The following is a 17258-nucleotide window of genomic DNA, read 5'->3' as shown; positions in this document are numbered from 1 at the left end:
GAAAATTCCAGCGAGTTTAGAAGCCAGCCTGCTAGATTTGAAGAGCTCCTGGAATTTATTAGTCAGCTTTCTGTTTGGTACCTGGGATACTCCAGGGCCTTTTGGTATTTGTTGGGGAGAGCAACTCAAAAGCAAACAGAGAGGGGCAATGAAAAGCATCCCGAGGACTCTGAGTGGAGTCAATCCTTATTCACTATAGACAGCACCGAGTTTGAGCTAATAAGCTGTGCCAAACACAAGATGAATGTGTGGAGCATCGCAAGGAGATATCCACCCTGGCTAAATAGCTAAACCAGCTCAGGCACAGCAGCCTTGTCTAGCCTAAATTCTGTGCTCTGCAACCCCTGTGCTCTGCTCTATTTCCTGGCGCACCAGGGAGATCACGCACCTGCATTTATTTGGCAGCACACCTGAGATGCTAAACCCTTCCCAATCCAGCTGCTGTTGCATTAAGCCACCTTGGGAGCTGCTTCATCCACGGTGCTGTTTATTCAAAGACAAACTGCTAACAGATAATCTGGGTTGATTGTACTTGTTAAGTCAGAGAGGCTAATGAGTGGCTTACATTCCCATCTCATGTTCTGTTCCGAAAGATCCCAAATACTTTCCAGAGTTAATTAATCAATATATAAAGTGCGTTACACAAAGAACACATGTATTGTTTCCTCTAGTTATTGATCTTTGCTTGTTGACTGAACGTGAGCCTTAGTTAAGGCTAGATATTGACTGAGAACTGTGGGGGAAGAAGGAATGAATGGTACATAAAGAGACAAAAACTCTACTGTTGTAGGTAAGCAGCTGATAACTCCTGCTGATACAGTGCCTAATTTGGGTTCTTCAGGTTTTTAAAGTCCAGAAGTGAAACCGAGCTGTGAAAAACCCCTTCAGAAGTAAGTGTATTAATAGGGGAAATCTAGATAATAGAGAAATAGTGTGAGTTCTGTCATTCACAGAGATTCCTGATGGATCTCACTGATGTTTATAAAGGAAAGGGAGGCTGGTTCTCTGCAGTGGTGCCCAGTGACAAGACGAGGGAATGGGCACAGACCGAAAAGCAGGAGGGTTCCCTCTGAACATCAGGAAGCACTTTTACTGTGAGGGTCATTGAACGCTGGCACAGATTGCCCAGAGAGGATGGGGAGCCTATGGCCTTGGTCTTCAGAAGGTGATTTTTCAATGTCTTGTGAAAGCCAACCCACACTGAAGTCCTCCAAAATGCAACCGCTCCCAGAATGATTAAGTAGATGTGCTTCAAATTCCTAGATCTGTCATTCTTAAATGAAGATAATAGTTTGGATTAATTTTCCCTGTGATAATTATGCCACTTAGAATTGAGGTATTTACAAAACAGTACAAGAAATATGTGTCTTCACTGAAAATCTGTAGACTTCTGATACAGCATAAATAAAATTGATGTTTCCTACTTTAATAGGCTTTGCCTCAACTATCATTTTGGCTAAATGCTTCAGATTTACCTTGGCATTTATTTAAGCAGCAGAGGACTAATATTCTGCAGCAATAATCTGTTCTCCGAACTACTCTCAGTTATTGTTCTAATTGGAACAGAAACAGCTATATGGGACAAATGGCATCTACTTATTGTGAAAAGAAACATAAACGCGACAAGGCTGCCATTAAACTGGAGCAACATATGGGATACAGCCTTTGAACTCAAACTTCTGCTCCTGCCAGTTTTAGGACCGCTTCTCCCTTTTCTAGTCTATCACCAGCTATGCAGTTATTGTCGTCTTCTAAACTTAAGTGTGATGGGAATGCAATGCTGATGGCTAACAGTTATTCTTAGATGGAAGCTCTTATTCTTACTTTGTGTCTCTGCGAGTATCAGGATCTAATTTAACACAAAAATAATTGTCATGTAGTATACCACGAGACTTCTCTCATCAGTATAACGCTCTTTTCAATTCTTGCTTGTCAAAAACTGAGATCTCTAGCAGATAATTGTGGAATTTAAGACCATAAGGTTAATTACATAGATTATAGGGTAGAAAGTATTCCTAGTTTCTTAAATATTTTTAGTGAGTTTATTGTATCTCTTTACATGAAAGAAGACATTTCACTGATTGAAATGCTTTATTAACTCATATATGATATGTAGTAAGAAATAATTCATTGCAGAGAGAGCGTTACACTCTAAAGATGCTGATTTTCTACTGTTTTTTCAGAAGACCTTAAAGAAATCTCTAAATGAAATGTATGATAACATTGTCTTAGTTATTAGCAGACAATGCTTTCTAATATTTATTCCTGAATTGTCACAGAGGGAAGAAAATTATAGGGTGCTCTTTTTCTAGAGCACCCATACCTCATATTGTTCTGTTTCTTTGGATCACTGGAATTTCATTGTGATTCATTAGGTCTAGACCCAGGACTTCTGAAAAGTCCACCCTGAATAATTGATAGGTGTTACAGCCCTTTAAATTGTTAAAAACAAATTGCATGGTCAAAATCTGCAGTGCCTTGCACGTCTTTTCAGGCTATTGCACAGTAGACTTATGTTTTGTGTCAGGAGAGAGTGCTGGGAGTTAATGGTTACTCTGGTTGGGACTAATATGTGATATAATTTTCCTTCTGTCCTCTTTTCTTTTTTTCTTTTAGCTAATGACACACAAAAAACATAAACCCAGATTGCGCTGAAGGAGGAGAGCAAAGGAAAGAGAGGCAGGAATTGCTCTCTAAGGAGGGAAGGATAATTAGATTTAAAAACTACTTTTTTTTCTGCTAAGAAATCAGGCCTTGGAGCTATGCAAACCAATGATGGGCTCAGCCTTGCTTGGGTGGTGCCGCCAGCACAGCTACTCCAAAGTAATATTTCAGACCCTCAGGATGGTTTATTATTAAAAAGTGAAAGTGGCCATATATAATCACATGTTACGCTAAAAGGAATAACCTTTCAGGAGTGCAGGAAGGATTATTTAAATACATCTTTTTTGCTTTCCTTAGGTAAAGAAGTGGAACTTTATACCAAAGTCAAGTTTATGTGAATTAGAGCATGAGGGATTTATGAAGCCCTGGCTACCATAACACTCACTTCTGCTGTTGGCTGTTAGCATTGCAAATGAAATCATGGACCAGTAGATCTCAAAAACTATGGAACATTATTGCTAAAAATAAAAGAACGAGGCATTTAGTTAGTAAACACAACAGCAGTAACCCTTGTAAATAAATAATTACAGCGCAGAATCAGAGTGAATTAGGTTGGGAGTCCCCTCTAGTGGTTATCTGGTCCAACCTGTAGCACCTCGCCACCTCAAAGCAGAGACAGCTTCAGAGTTAGGCCCAACTTTAAAGTCAGGTCAGGGCTTCAAATTCTTAAGGTTTGACTGTCACCATGGAAGGAGGTTCCCCAACCACTCTGTTCCAATATTTGACCACCCCCATGGTGAACGTCTATCTAACACTATTTCACTTGCTGTAACTTTCTTCTGTTGCCTTTCGTCTTTCCCTTCGGCCTCAAGGAAAGCCTGGCCCTTACATAGCTGAGAACAGCAACTAGAGTCTTCCTCAGGTTCCTCCAGGCTAAAGAAATTCAGCTCTTGCCTTCTCTTTGCCTGTTTTGTACCCCGGATCCCTTACAAACCTGGTGGTCTTCCACTGGATTATCCAGTTTCTTAGTGTCTTGTACTGAGGAACCCAAAACGCGACGTGAAATTATGGATACAGCTTTGCTAGTGCCAGACACAGGGAACAATCATTTCCCTTGACCCATTAGTGCGTTCTGACTGATGCAGCCAAGATGAGGGTAAGTGTTCACCAACAAAAGGGCACATTGCTGACTCACGTACACCTCGTCCATCTGACCTCCCCTCCCTCAAAAGCTGCTTCCTCCTTCTTCAGCCACCAGCCTGCACTGTTTCAGGGGATTATTCTATCCCAGCTACTGCTAAAGTTTTGTCAACGCATTTCTCCAGCCTGGTGAGGTCCCTCTGAACGGTAGCTCAGCCCTCCATCCCTTTGGTGTCATTCCCATATGGTATGTCTGCAATAGGCAGACTGACCGTGCATCCCTGTTTGCAAGGTTCCTGCTGGTCAGCAAAGGCAGGTTGCTAGCAGGCGTTTCAGACAGGATGAAAAAAACCCAAAGCTAACCCCTAATACTCATTTATATTCAAATGACTATTGCAGGTTAGCTTTTGGGGTTTTTTTCTAAGCCAGAAAATACTCCTTTGGCTGATGCGGAGACAGCATTTAGCTTAAATATTGTATATATTATTTCTGTAAACTCAAAAATCGTGCACCAGCACCCAAAGACAAAGCGTAAGTTATTTTATGGGCTATTTAAGACCAGTCTTCAAAACTGTAAACTATTACTCGGATACCTATTTCTCTCTTCTGTATAAAATTAATTTTGTTATGCAGCCTAAATAACAACAGGTCAAAAAGTGCTAAAAATGAGGATCTGTCATCAGTTTATACAGACCTAATTTGCTCTGAATGAGTCATTACATATTTTGACTTGGAAAATGGTCATGTTTAGTAAGAGGTCCTTTAGACTATTGTGTCTGTTTATAGATAAGTATGATAATGTTTTATTATATTTTACATATACTTGACCTTCATATATGCAGAAATTGTTTATGTATATCTGAACTCTATAGGCAAAGCTATTTTCAAAGTGTATATACTGTATCTGCTCTACATACCGTAACATTTGTAGAAAAGTACTTACTGGCTCTTTGCTTTGGGAGGACTTGGTTTGTTTTGAATTTTAACAGCCTGTTAGGGGCCTTGAGGGCTCTCTGTAACAGGAAATCTGTCTTTGTAACTTGTTGTTCAGGTATTCTGTAATTTTCAGTCTTGAAGAAGAATGGCAAACTCCTGCTGTTTGAATTTGTTAACAAAAATCATGATTTCTCATCTAGATCTTACAGATTTGGTGTGGGAGGATGGTAGGAGGGGTTAACCCGGTACTAAGCATCCAGAATAGAAGATAGTTCATAAGACGGCCTTCAAATGTCCCTTTTAACTCAAACTGTTCTATAATTCTACAATTCCAGTTCCACCTATCTAACCTGTATGATGTCCAACCTTGCCAGAATTGCTGATGAGGTTCGCTAAGGCCGGCTAAAGAATTTGAGTGGGTTGCTAAGGCTGCAGTGACTGGCTCTGCTGCTTGGATGCCAGACGCAGGAAATAGGGACTTCTGCCTGAAATCTGTAAGCCTGTAACAGTACTCTGTAACCATGACAAAACTGGATTAGGCTCATTGCCCTTTGTGTCCTCTCCCTGAGAGATTTTCCAGGCAGCCACAGGATGCTATGCTGAACTTGGGAGCGCAAAGTCTAACGCTGCTTTCAGCACTTGTTCTTTCAGCACAACTCAGGCAACGTTCAGGATGGTAATTTAGGTGTTCAGGTTAGACTTTTGCCTTCCAGAGGCTTCTGAAGTGGGAGTTGATTCCTTCTGAGAATTCAAAAGAGCTGAATTGCACCTTAGACAGCTGATGTTGGGTACTTAACTGAGCGTGGTTAATGAAATATAGATGCTGAGGTTTTGTTGTATTGGGACTTGTAAATCATAGCTTATGCAATCAGTGAAACATCTCATTAAAGAACTAGATGGAGTCTGAGGAGCTAAGGAGGAGGGGAGCTCTAGGTAGAGCAGAGGAGTCAGGTGTATTCCTATATGGGTTGGGATCACGGATCGCATATCACACATGTGCAAATGTAATTCATAGGCAGATGACTCAAAATCACGTCTTTCTCCCTTTTTATGGTTTCGCAGTTTATGGATGTGATATATGGTGTAAGCATCTTTCTTCTTTAATCTTTTATCACCTTTTGTCGGGCCAAAATGAAATGTGAAAATAGATTACTGTTAAATATAAATACCAGCAACTCTTCAAAAGGTTCCGTTTCCCTTGCTTCCCTTTCCATACTCTCAGCAGAAAGATGAAAAGTTAAGTAGATGCTTTAAAACTGCACTGAGTCTCTTGATACGTAGCCTGTTCCTCGCTAGGAATTAGCAAAAGAGCTGACAGATGCAGACCAGATATTTAACCTTTGCCACCGAGGTGTTAGTGTTTAAGGGTTATTGTTCAGGAAATGAGAACATCCCAATAATTGGTGAAATAAAGATTACAGAACATTACCTTTTATGTGAAATTCTAAAATTATATTTATTGGCCAATTCACAGAAAGTGCCATAGTGACCACAAAAATGAATCTGGTTTTATACATGTACAGATGTACAGGCCAAGTTTTAAAATAACAGATCTATTTCCATTATGCATCTAATCAATCATGTGGAAAACAGATGTATATTAACAACCTTGAATTTATAAATGACTGTACAAATCAATATGGCTTTTATGAAATATACCACTATGCCATGGAAGGGAATTTGTACAACTGATTTTCACTATATGTAAATTTAGGTTTCTTGTACTTTACTATGTGTCAAAATTTACTGTACATTTTCATAAAGACAAGGTTGGGTTCTCTTTAAGAAACAAAACAGCAGATTTGTATCTGTGTTCAAAAATCATTTTCATTCCATACTCACCTTTTTAATTGCATATAGTAATTGAATTAATCCATCTGCAAAAATTGTATAGATTCACGCTTTCATAAATGCATTTAGCAGCTGCAACAAGGCATTTCAAGATGTGGTTTGTGATTATTTCACATACACATTTAGGTATGTCATGTAACGAGCATCTCTCCTGGACCGAAGAGTCTGTCGGTTTGCGACACACTTACAGGGTCACTTACAGAATATGTTTATTTGAGTCCCATCTGGTGTATTTGTTATTATCAATAGAAGTGGCCACAACTACACAGAGATTAGACTGCTAGGAAACAATCCCAAGCTTCAAAATACATGCTACCACCTGCAGTTGCTGTTCCTCAACAAGAGCTAATGTGCCAACACGGAAGCAAACCTGGGGAATGATGACCCGTGTCTGAAAAGTTCTTTGCAGGCAGGTGAAGTATCAATTCTACTGTCAAGGTATGATGAAATATGAAATAATTTGTCCCTGCCAGTTAGAGCTCAGAGCTGTTATATTCAACACGATGATATTACTTCTCGGCTCTTCTTAAACCTACACTCTCAATAACATACACGACGGTTCATAGCTATATGATTGATTCTAGCTAGAAACAACCCCTTAAACCAAAGTCTGGCAATATTCAGGGTGAATGTTTGATTCCTGCTCTGCTGCTTGTCACAACTTAAGTCATGTTTTACAGTTTCTTGCTCAGGAATTCCTCCTCTTCTCTTTTTTCTCTCTCCCTTTGCGTTGCAACCTCACCTTGCAAGGTTGAATCATCTCCCCACCCAGTCTACTGGACTGACGTTACTCTTCCTGCAGTTATTAACTTACTTTTCACGCAATGGCTAACTTCAGAAAGGTGTGCAGGGAAGGGACAGGAAGCTATGACGACACAAAGCTTTTTAGAAAATTGAAAGGTATTTCCACTAGCTTTTCCCACCCATCGTATTAGCCAAAGCCGAGGGACCTAAACCTACAGCCGGCAGTTCATCATCCCCTACAATATTATTTGTACAGTGTTATTTGACAGCTATTAGGGACAGAGATGTGCTGAGGGAAGTGTAAGGTATCTTTAAGTCAACGCTGGAACACAGCGCATCTGCTCTCCCTTTTACATCAGTCCTTCTAGACAACAAATGACAGTTTTATTTCACTCGGGTCTTGGTGATGCAGTGGGCCTTTCAGTTCTGTTTTGGCTTTCAGGTACAGAAAGCTGGCGTAGAAGAAAGAAATAAAAAGAGAGAAGAAGGAAATTAAAAGACCCAAACTGACTTTGTGCATCCTTCCAGTTTGCCTGTGCAATCGGGCTTCTGAGCCAGAGAAGAGGGGTTTGCTCGAGGCGTGCTTGGAAACTAACCGTATAGTCATCATGCCAGGAAGAGAACAGAAACATCACACATTCGCGATGAAATGTTAGGCACGGTAGTACCCAGAAAAGTTGGTACAATTCTATGTCTTTGCAGCAGTTGACATATTGCTCGAAATCTTTAGTACTTGTTTTAGAAAGTAGGTGCATTCTGCCAGTTTGATTTGAGGAGTAACAGTGGATACTAATCTGTCTGATCTGACTTAAGGGAATGTTTTGGTAATCGTGTTCGGTATAGGGATGCTTACAAGTATGGGCATATGAATGACAATGTCTGTGTTCAAATTAATGATGACCACCTACATTTCAACAAATTGCTACTTTGTATAATTGTTTGGTTGGCTCCAATGTTTATTGGTTTGCTTTGTTAAATCGTACTGACATAAAAGACACTGTCAAATTCATATTAAATGAGAACTTCTCCATAGATAACAGCAAACATTATTTAAAAGTTGTTTTAATATAAATTTATTGTTTGATAGCCTATGCAGTGACACACATCAACACAGAGCACTTTAACTGACCATGACTAATTTAAGAAAATACCAGTTTTTTTAGTTTGTGTATTAATATTTCATGAAAAGGTAAGAAATGTGAGACTAAAGGAATTAATTGGGAGGAGGAGGGATTCACAGCCTCTCTAATAAATGACCAAAGGCAACGAACCTGATAACTATCTAAAAATATTCAGAGGATATAAATCACGGTTAGAAGAATTACTTCGGGTGGTGCAAAGGGGTATAACTGGGACTAATGAGATAAAAATTACAAAAAGGATTATTTAAATCCATTATCGGGAAAAGCTTTCTAATGGCAAACTCTAACAGACTCTAGAATAATCTCCCAGGGGAGGAGTAGAAGCCCCAGGCTTAGAAACATTTAAGTAGGTTGAAACACCCCCACCCCCGCCCTAAACACTAGAAAATATAACCTAGGGAACAGTTCTGCACTGTTAGCATAAAATTCTACCTGCACTACTTTGTCTTTCTGTCTACTAATCTTTATTTCTAGGATTTAATGAGTCTAGTGGCAACTTCTAAACGCACTGAAATTTAGATGAAATGGTTGTTAGGAATCTTAACCATAGTGTGTGTTACTCTTGAAAGCAGTAACCCACGCCAGTGCATCTTTCTGTCCCTGTTATGATGACCCTTCAAACAGGTCTGCCCGCCAACCGCAAGCAAGTATTTACTCAAGATTCTGGAGATGTAGTATTTAAAACAGAAAATAACCCTCTCCTGTCTTTTGAGATGCGCCTCACATTTTTTTTTGATCAGTTTTTGGAGGATTTAACAGTAAAGATACCAATGGTTGATTCTGAGAACGGAGGAAACAGCTTCAGCTCTCAGAATTGTCCAGGGATGACTGTTATCCTTGATATTTTTTTGCATCTTGTTTGTTTTCAAATACCAAAATTTCCAACTATGAGTTTACTTAGGAAACTGGATCATTACAAAATATTTGCTTAAGGGCTATTGGAACATGGAGTACAGTCTGTCTTGGGCTTTCCCAGCTCCTCATCCCAACCTATGGAGTATGTTGGTTGTAGAAAACCTCTAAAACACAGCTGTGTGTGTGCAAAAGTTCTGTTTCTTACCTTGAATTAAAACCTATGGTAACCATACAATTAAATTTGAGTCACTTACGGACAAAATATTTTGGCTCAAATGTTTCTGCCTTGGCCGCAGAGCATTTCCTACTCACCGCAGGCGCTCTGCTGGAGGCACTGTAACTGGAATCAAAGAAGCAGCTACAGACAGCAGTAACCTGGCTAACTAACTTAAGGTTCTAGTGCTGTACCACAACTGCTACCTCCATGCTGGGAACGATCAGGTGATTTTTTTTTTGCTATACATATAAATATATATGTATAAGCACTCATTTGCACACACATGGACACATGGTCCTCTCAGAACCTTTCCACATCTTATATTTGTTTTCCTTCTGGTTGATTCTGATAGCCATCAGTTCTGGAAATGAAAATAGTGTGTTTCCATGTTCTTACTGTTTGACACTCAAGTTTTTAATCTCTCTTGTTTCCAGAAGACTGAATTCCAGATTTTTTTTCACATCGTCTGGAAACTTCAACTCTTTCTGTTATTCATACATTCTTCTCTTCTACCTCCCTCTTCTCTCCTCTCCTCTCTCAACGAAAATTCCTTTTTCTAAAAGAGCTGACTGCGGCTGATCCATCCCACATTCCAAGGAGCATGCCCAGTTCAACCAACCATCCACCTTCTCATCTGTACCTGTGCACATCGAGCAGATTCTAGACTAGATTTGTTGCCTATTTCAGTACTGGTTTGAAATGTCATTGTAGTCAGCATTAACTGATTGAAGCTTTTGTATCTGTTTATACATTCAGAGGTGGCAGGAGGAGAAAGAAAGAAAAAGATGTAACACTAAGAATCTGGAGGGTTTTTTTAGGATGCCTTTTTAGGATACTCCTTAGGATACCCTGAAAATGTCAGCCAAAAATTATTTCATGTTTACTTACACCTAAAGGAACCTGAAAAAATTTCATATCCAGTGCAGGAAGTTAGACGCCTCTGAAAACTCAAAACTGGATTCAGATTTATACAAAAAAGAATAGATAGGGCAGCAAAAAGGCCTTTTACTCCCATGAAATTTTCTGGGTTTCTACAGTATGAGGCTAGAATGTGGCTGTAAAACCTCTGTCCCCCATTTGGAGACAGCTTCTCTTTGCATTTGGCTGTGCCTTGGGAAAGCCGCCCTCCTTTATTCTACAATGTACTTAGCTGGGACAAAAATTTCTTCTGCTGCTTTGTTCTCAGCAAAGGCATAAATACTGACAATACACGGCCCTGTGGCTTCAACAGCTGATGAATGCACCATTTCCACACGAGTTAGAGTTGAAAATAGGAACGAGAGCTTTTTCTGAACTCTGTTTTAACTGTTCTCAATGTTTTGAGGTATTGTGAGTGCTTCTTCATGGGCAATAACTAATGAAACAAGAACCCCAAGTTCTTGACTGTAACCATTGTGTCATTCATGTGCACCGGTATAAAGCGTTCCACAACAGAGGGCTGCAAGCAGAACTGCAACAGAGTTATTAAATCGTAGCCACCAAGCTCTTTGTCAGTGCTTTTCATCGAGGGGGGTTCGCAGTACTTTGCGAAGGAGGTCAGTGTCATTATTTCTATTTACAAGCAGAGAAATGCAACCTCTAACTAGTGAACCACTGTGCTGCTGGCTCAAAAGGCAGCAAAATGCCTATAGGGAAAAAAGAGTAGCAATCTGGTAACTGTCTTTTCATCACTAGAAATTAAGTTATGAACATACAAATCCTCCTGGATTCATTTTCTTTTGTTCCGCTTCAATAATGAGGGCTAGAATTGTTTATTACTTTAAAACCCTGTTTTTATTCTGCATACTAATAAAAGTGAATTTGTACTCCAGGAGAGACTAACTCCTACCCCGCTCCAAACAACAGAACACCTTAGTGCTAAAGCAGTCTGAGCACTGGACAAATTTTCTTTTGTTGTGCATCTCTGACTGTCGTGTAGAAAGTCTCTGTATCGTATCGCAAAGTGCTGCACGGTTTGGACACACACATGGGCGTGTTGGTGTTTCTGGCAGCACCTGGATGCCTGAGGGACACTGGGGGCTGCTGTCCTGATGTCTGTCTGGAGTAGCACTGTTACACGATGATGTTTGCAGACTCGGTGGGCGATGAGGCTGTGGCGTGAACAAAGTTTGGCATTTCAGCTTGAGAAGGTGGCAACCTGATGCTAATATAGCGGTGATGATACTGGTTGAAACATGAAGAAGATCCTATTTATACAGCACGGCATTATGTACAGCTAACAGTAATATTTTTAGCCATTTCAAAGGTGCTTTTACTTTTGCTGTCTTTGACAGGCTTTTTATTTCTCTCTCCTCCTTAGATTTGCTCAGCTGGTGTATGAAAACTGCCCACAGCAGATATGAAAGGCTGGCAGCTACAGAGGTCATCCAGAGGTGCATTAATCCCAAGGCTTGCGGTCAAAAGTAAGTAAAACACTAAATAAAACATCAGGATGAGGCTATGCACATCCAGGTTCCCCCAAATATTTCTGCTTGTTTTGTTCAGTAATTTTATCTGGGCAGAACCAGAGCTCATTGGCCATTTGTTTGTGATTTCCAGCTGGCCAGCAAGATGACAGCATCTGACTGGGATCCTAAAAAGCCATAAATTGGTCCATTTTAAAGGTATAGGTGCTATAGACTTTGATTCCAGCATTTCCAGAGTCTCACTGTAAGTCTAGCTGTGCTGCCTGAATCCACACAGCTTCATAGAAAATGCTGGATAAAACAAGAGCTGTATCTCCTATCTAAATAATATAGTTTTATATTTATAAATACACACATACATATATAGAATATCACTTAAAATTTGTGTGTATGCAAACTGTTATAAATATATACATATGCAGCATAATTAATGTATCAGTTTGTGTATGTTTTATCAAAACCTCTGCTCATATCACTATTATTTCTTAGTCTGGCGATATTAGTCCAAAATTTTATTTCATGAAGTTGGGGTTTTTTTTAAACAAGAAATAGCTAAGTATATTTAAAAGAAAACTTTTCAAAAGCTCTGATGCCTTTCTTTTTCTGCCAAAAGAGCCATTCTCTTGCTGTTAACCTATCAGTGCTTTTTAAGAGTAGTGCAGAAATAGCATAGAGCACACAGCCAGCAAACAGTGACACTCCCAGGGGTGAAGCAAATCACAGAAAAAAAATAAGGATGTTAGTTCTGATGTCAGACATTAATATTTTTAGCACTTGGCTCCTTTCCCTACTGCTAGATTCCTGGAAATTGTTTATATGGAAATTGTGTTTTGAGATGAGGTTTTATTGTCATGGCCAATAAGCATAAAAAAATGGTGAGGACACCCTGGTAATGAGCTATTGAATCCAATCAGCACATGTCAATGGGAAGAGGAGACTTTTTTTAAGCAGTGGAACTGTCCTCACAGTTTAGATTTGCTCTCCCTCTCTAACTATCCACATTGTTTTTCAAACACCCCTAATTTTGCTATTATAACATACAAATATCAGCCTCACGAGTCCATCCCACCAGACATTTACCCGCTGTCACCTCAGTAAAGTCAGTCGTTCTCCCCTTCCGCTAAGTATGGACGCTGCTGGAGATGATGCTTTATTTTAGCTGTATTAAAGATGTCACAAACCCTACATATCCATTTCTAAATTGAACTGGCCTCAGCCAATGCAGTAAATAATACTGAGATTAATCTCAACAACTGCACATTTTAAGGTTTACTTGCAAAGATAAAATATCTGTGGAGAGGGTAGAAGCGAGAAAGAAATTTGAGCTATCGATCAGCAAAAGCAACTTAGGCAGATGTATTAATTAACACAGTATCACCACTTTTTCTGAATCTGTATTTGTAGGTGTTGCACCTTTTCTCAGCCTTAGCTTAGAATTGCAAAAACGTAGAGACATTCATTGACGCAACATCATTTTAGATCTCTGGTGTCACAGATTTCTGATGTCATGTATTACGGGTTCCTCTCCAGAGGTAATTTTTTTTGATGCGCTTGTTTATTGCTACTGTAGAAAAGCCACCGTTTGTGCCTATACAGCTCCTCAACCTTGCAACCAGGCTATGGATAATCGTTGCTTCTTACAGAGCCAGGCACAGCAGTTCCCATTTCAGAGTTTGCAGCATTAAACACTTTTTTTCAGGGAGGAAAGGACAGAATTTTTTGGCTTTTGATTAGGGCGAAAAAAGAAAAGTGTGTGTACGTATGTGCTCATATATCTGTATGTTCTGGTTTGGTTTTAAACAAGTATTTTACATCAAAAAATAATACCTGGAGAGGAGGAGATTGTTAGAATTACTTCAGAAGATGTAATATTTATGTTAGTAAGTGGGCTTTTGCCCATGAAACCATTGCTGTCAACTTCTATACAAACATTCTAACTCTAAACTTCATTTTGTGAAGAAGTATCTCATTCTCACTAACGTTTTGTGAAAAGGATTCTTCTGTTTATTTGAATGAAAAATGCTACATCAAACACTCCCATGAGTAATCTAAAGTACAGTGACACATTTCAGTTTGCTGAATATCGTGTTGCAAACCAAATTCTACTGATAATGCACATGCCTGTGTTATTTTGCTTAGATTTAAAAATGCAGGTTTATTTACAGTAGAGAAAATACTTTGTTTGCTTCTTGTGTAATGTATCAGCATGACCTGAAAAGATTTACTTCCAGTAATAAAAAGATAAAAATCTGTTAGATGGAGAAAGACACTGATGGAAACATGAACACAGAAAAGAACTAAAGGCTGTCAAAAGGTGGTAATTTGCCATTTTTGAGTTGCCTTAATGTTTGCTGTGGTAACAATAGTAATCAGGAATAACAGAAAATTTAGAGGTAATTTTAGTCCAGTTTTTGAAATGGACTTTTAAATATAATCTGCTTTTAATTTTAAATATTTAATTTTTTTTCTGAGCAGAAAGCTTTGCTGCTATGTGTGGGTAACAAGCATCACCAAGAGCCTGCTTCAGGTCACTAACAAACATTAACACTAGGAAATGATCTAGGATGCTAGGAAATGATCTAACAGAAAACTTCTGGTCAAGATATTCGGAAATCTTAAAATCAACGTTTTATTAAACAGAAATGTTGGCCAATTTTACAGTCTTTAATTCTGTAGATAAACTGTATTTATGTGAGCTTGATTCTGCAAATATCCTTCTAAGTTTTATACATGTGAGAGACCAGAATAAAAATCCAACAGGATTGCTTACATACATAAGATAACTTCTGTAGTCCTAGTCTTAACAACTTTGTGCCAACAGTCAGTGGCCCAACAACAGAGAGCAGGACTATCTCTAATTTTAAATTTAACTTAGGGTTCTGTTAATTTACTTTCTAGTAAAGGTCTAGTTGCTGTTAATCCTTCTCGGCAACTATTAGATACAGAAATTGGAATTAAAAGAGCCCCGAAACGCACAATATATTCTCTGTGATCCAAGATGTTCAGGAGCTGCTACTAATTTAGTACTGAGGGAGGTGGATACCCTCGAGATTGCTCAAGTTACCCTCTGCAATATCAACTACCATTCATGGAGGTGGGCGGTCAGAAAGGTCCTGTTGAGCTAAGATTGACTGCTTGTTTCTCTGGGAGAGCGGAAAAGAGGAGGCAGCTCATTTTAACAGCATATTACAAAAGCGAGTGTCAGTGATGAAGCTGTAAATAAAAGGAAGCACTTGGAAAATAAACCACTAGGCAGCATTCCGTTCCATGCTGGTTCGGTTTCTACGCATTAGAGCAGTTATCCTAGCAAGTGCTGCATCATTTGGTATGCAGAGCATTTGGAGATGCAAAGATAATTAAGGAGAGGGGACAAAAAACACACCACACAGACTCACCAACACATTGTATGTAGCATTGCCTTTTTTTTTTTTCCATTTTTTTCCTTTTTAAACAGTGTTTAAGAAAAATATGCTGTGTTACCATAACAAACTAAAATACTCTCTCAGCCTCTTAAGGGTTTAGTTTTTGTTTTCACTTCTTTTGGTTCCAGGTAGGCTTTATTTGTTCTTGTTCTACTTTATAAAACATTTTCTCAAGATTAATGGCTTTAGGAAGAAGAAATAAGGGAGAATGATAAGCAACAAGAGAGAGATGACTGTTGTATATGTTGCCACCTACTCTTTTGCCACTCATCTAATGGGTAAGGGTACAGAAGAAATAGGTGTAATGTTTTATAGAATACAGTCAGACAGGAATTCCAGCTGGCATTCACTAAAGCAAAAGGGAACATTTTCCTCATGTAAAATCATTGTTTAAATCCCAGCCATATACAGCTATGGAATAACGGGGTCACTTATTTTCCACTACTTCAGTAAGATACTGCAGCAACCTAATGATTTTACAAGACAGACGGTTTAAAGCATTGATTTGCTGCAAATTGCTCAATCCATAACTAATGAGCAGCTCTACAGGTTTTCAGAAAAATCAATCCCGTTAGAATTTACAGTTTGCATAAGATCATATTACTCAGTCTGTGGACACACAACAATTTATTGTGTTTAACCTTCAGCAGCCCCTTGTTGTTGCTGGTTTTTTAAACCCTCTTCAATTTCTATGGATGGGTTGGATAAAATCCCTGTCTTGAGTACTCTGGTGGGATACCTGAAAAATATACTGTCCGCTTCTACACAAGCACACAAGCATCGTGTGTCAAACCCTAGATATTCCCTTGTAGAAGACAGTTAACATCCAAGGAGGCAGGACGAGATGACAAACGAAATTCAGTCTATGTCACCTGTAGCACTGAAACTCTGCCCCAATTTGAAGGTGGGTTATATTTTAAACCTGTAAGAGTGTGAAGTCAAATGGCAACTGTTACTTAGACCCACATGAACAATTCTTCATAACAAGCTGAAATCTCTCCTGTATGAAAAAAATAGCAAAGACAAAAACCTCTCTGGATTGAGTGACAGGACTTCAGTCACATATCTGTGGTATACAAACAGGAAATTGAGAACTACGCTTGCTAACAGAACAAGGTCTAAATTACTTTATTACTAATGATGCCAGTATGTTTGTAAAGTGTTTTCTCTGGGTTTTTTAGGAAAAGAGTCAGTTATCATTATCAATTACTACAACAAGATCATTTTAGGCAAAACAGTTACAGGCAAGCAGAAGTTCAAACCCCGTCAATGGATTCACAGACTCTGAAAAAAACATTGTATTGGTTGTTACAAAAGAGCAACGTGGCTGGAGGGCTGTTAGTAAGGGAGTGTTGAATCATCCCACTCCAACTGCTCTTGCCTGATTGTATTCTGTTTGTCTCCCTTTTGGACTATCACTTCCTCTTCCTCCTCCTCCTCCTCCTCTTCACTTTCATCTGATTCGGCACTGGTTGTGTCTTCCTCTTCATCTTCTAAATCTTCCTCCTCACTCTCCTCTTCTGTCTGGTGAGGCTTTTCATATTTCTACAGTACATTCAAAGAAACAAAAGAGAGACAGAAGAAGAAAAATGCCTCCTTGCTAGACAGTGGCTGTGAAAATGTGAAGTTTTATTCCACACTTAGAAATTCTAACATGCAGGGAAAATCTGCTTTCCATCTTTACCTAACTGTTAGGCAACAAATATGATACAAATCAGTAGCAAATATTCAAAAAACTACTGTTAACAGTGGCAATAAGCAATAATTTTATTAGTCGAACTGCCAAAATTTAACACTTCAATGTCAGTTTCTTTAAACTGCTGATCATTTCATTTCCCCTCCTTTTACTGTATTAGTGTTTACATAAAAAAGTTAAAACCAAAGTAACTGTCACCTTTGTTATGTAGGAAGCAAATACGGATGGAGAGGAATTGGTGGTGTA

General features: G+C 39.0%; 1 protein-coding gene across 4 annotated transcripts in view; it reads right to left on the bottom strand.

Moving 5' to 3' along the window:
* Positions 1–9446: 9446 nt before the first annotated feature.
* CLSTN2 (calsyntenin 2) overlaps positions 9447–17258 on the bottom strand; it is a 558864-nt gene continuing 551052 nt past the window's right edge. For all 4 annotated transcript variants that reach the window (XM_054073857.1, XM_054073858.1, XM_054073859.1 and 1 more), the window contains one exon: positions 9447–16861. In XM_054073857.1, coding sequence (XP_053929832.1) covers positions 16655–16861 — 207 coding nt within the window. In that variant the 3' untranslated portion in view covers positions 9447–16654. The remainder of the gene's footprint in view (positions 16862–17258) is intronic.

Source organism: Cuculus canorus, chromosome 9, assembly GCF_017976375.1.
Source record: "Cuculus canorus isolate bCucCan1 chromosome 9, bCucCan1.pri, whole genome shotgun sequence".
NCBI classification, from domain to species: Eukaryota; Metazoa; Chordata; class Aves; order Cuculiformes; family Cuculidae; genus Cuculus; species Cuculus canorus.
The sequence above is the reverse complement of the archived record's forward strand: the minus strand, read 5'-3'. Positions and strand labels throughout refer to the sequence as shown.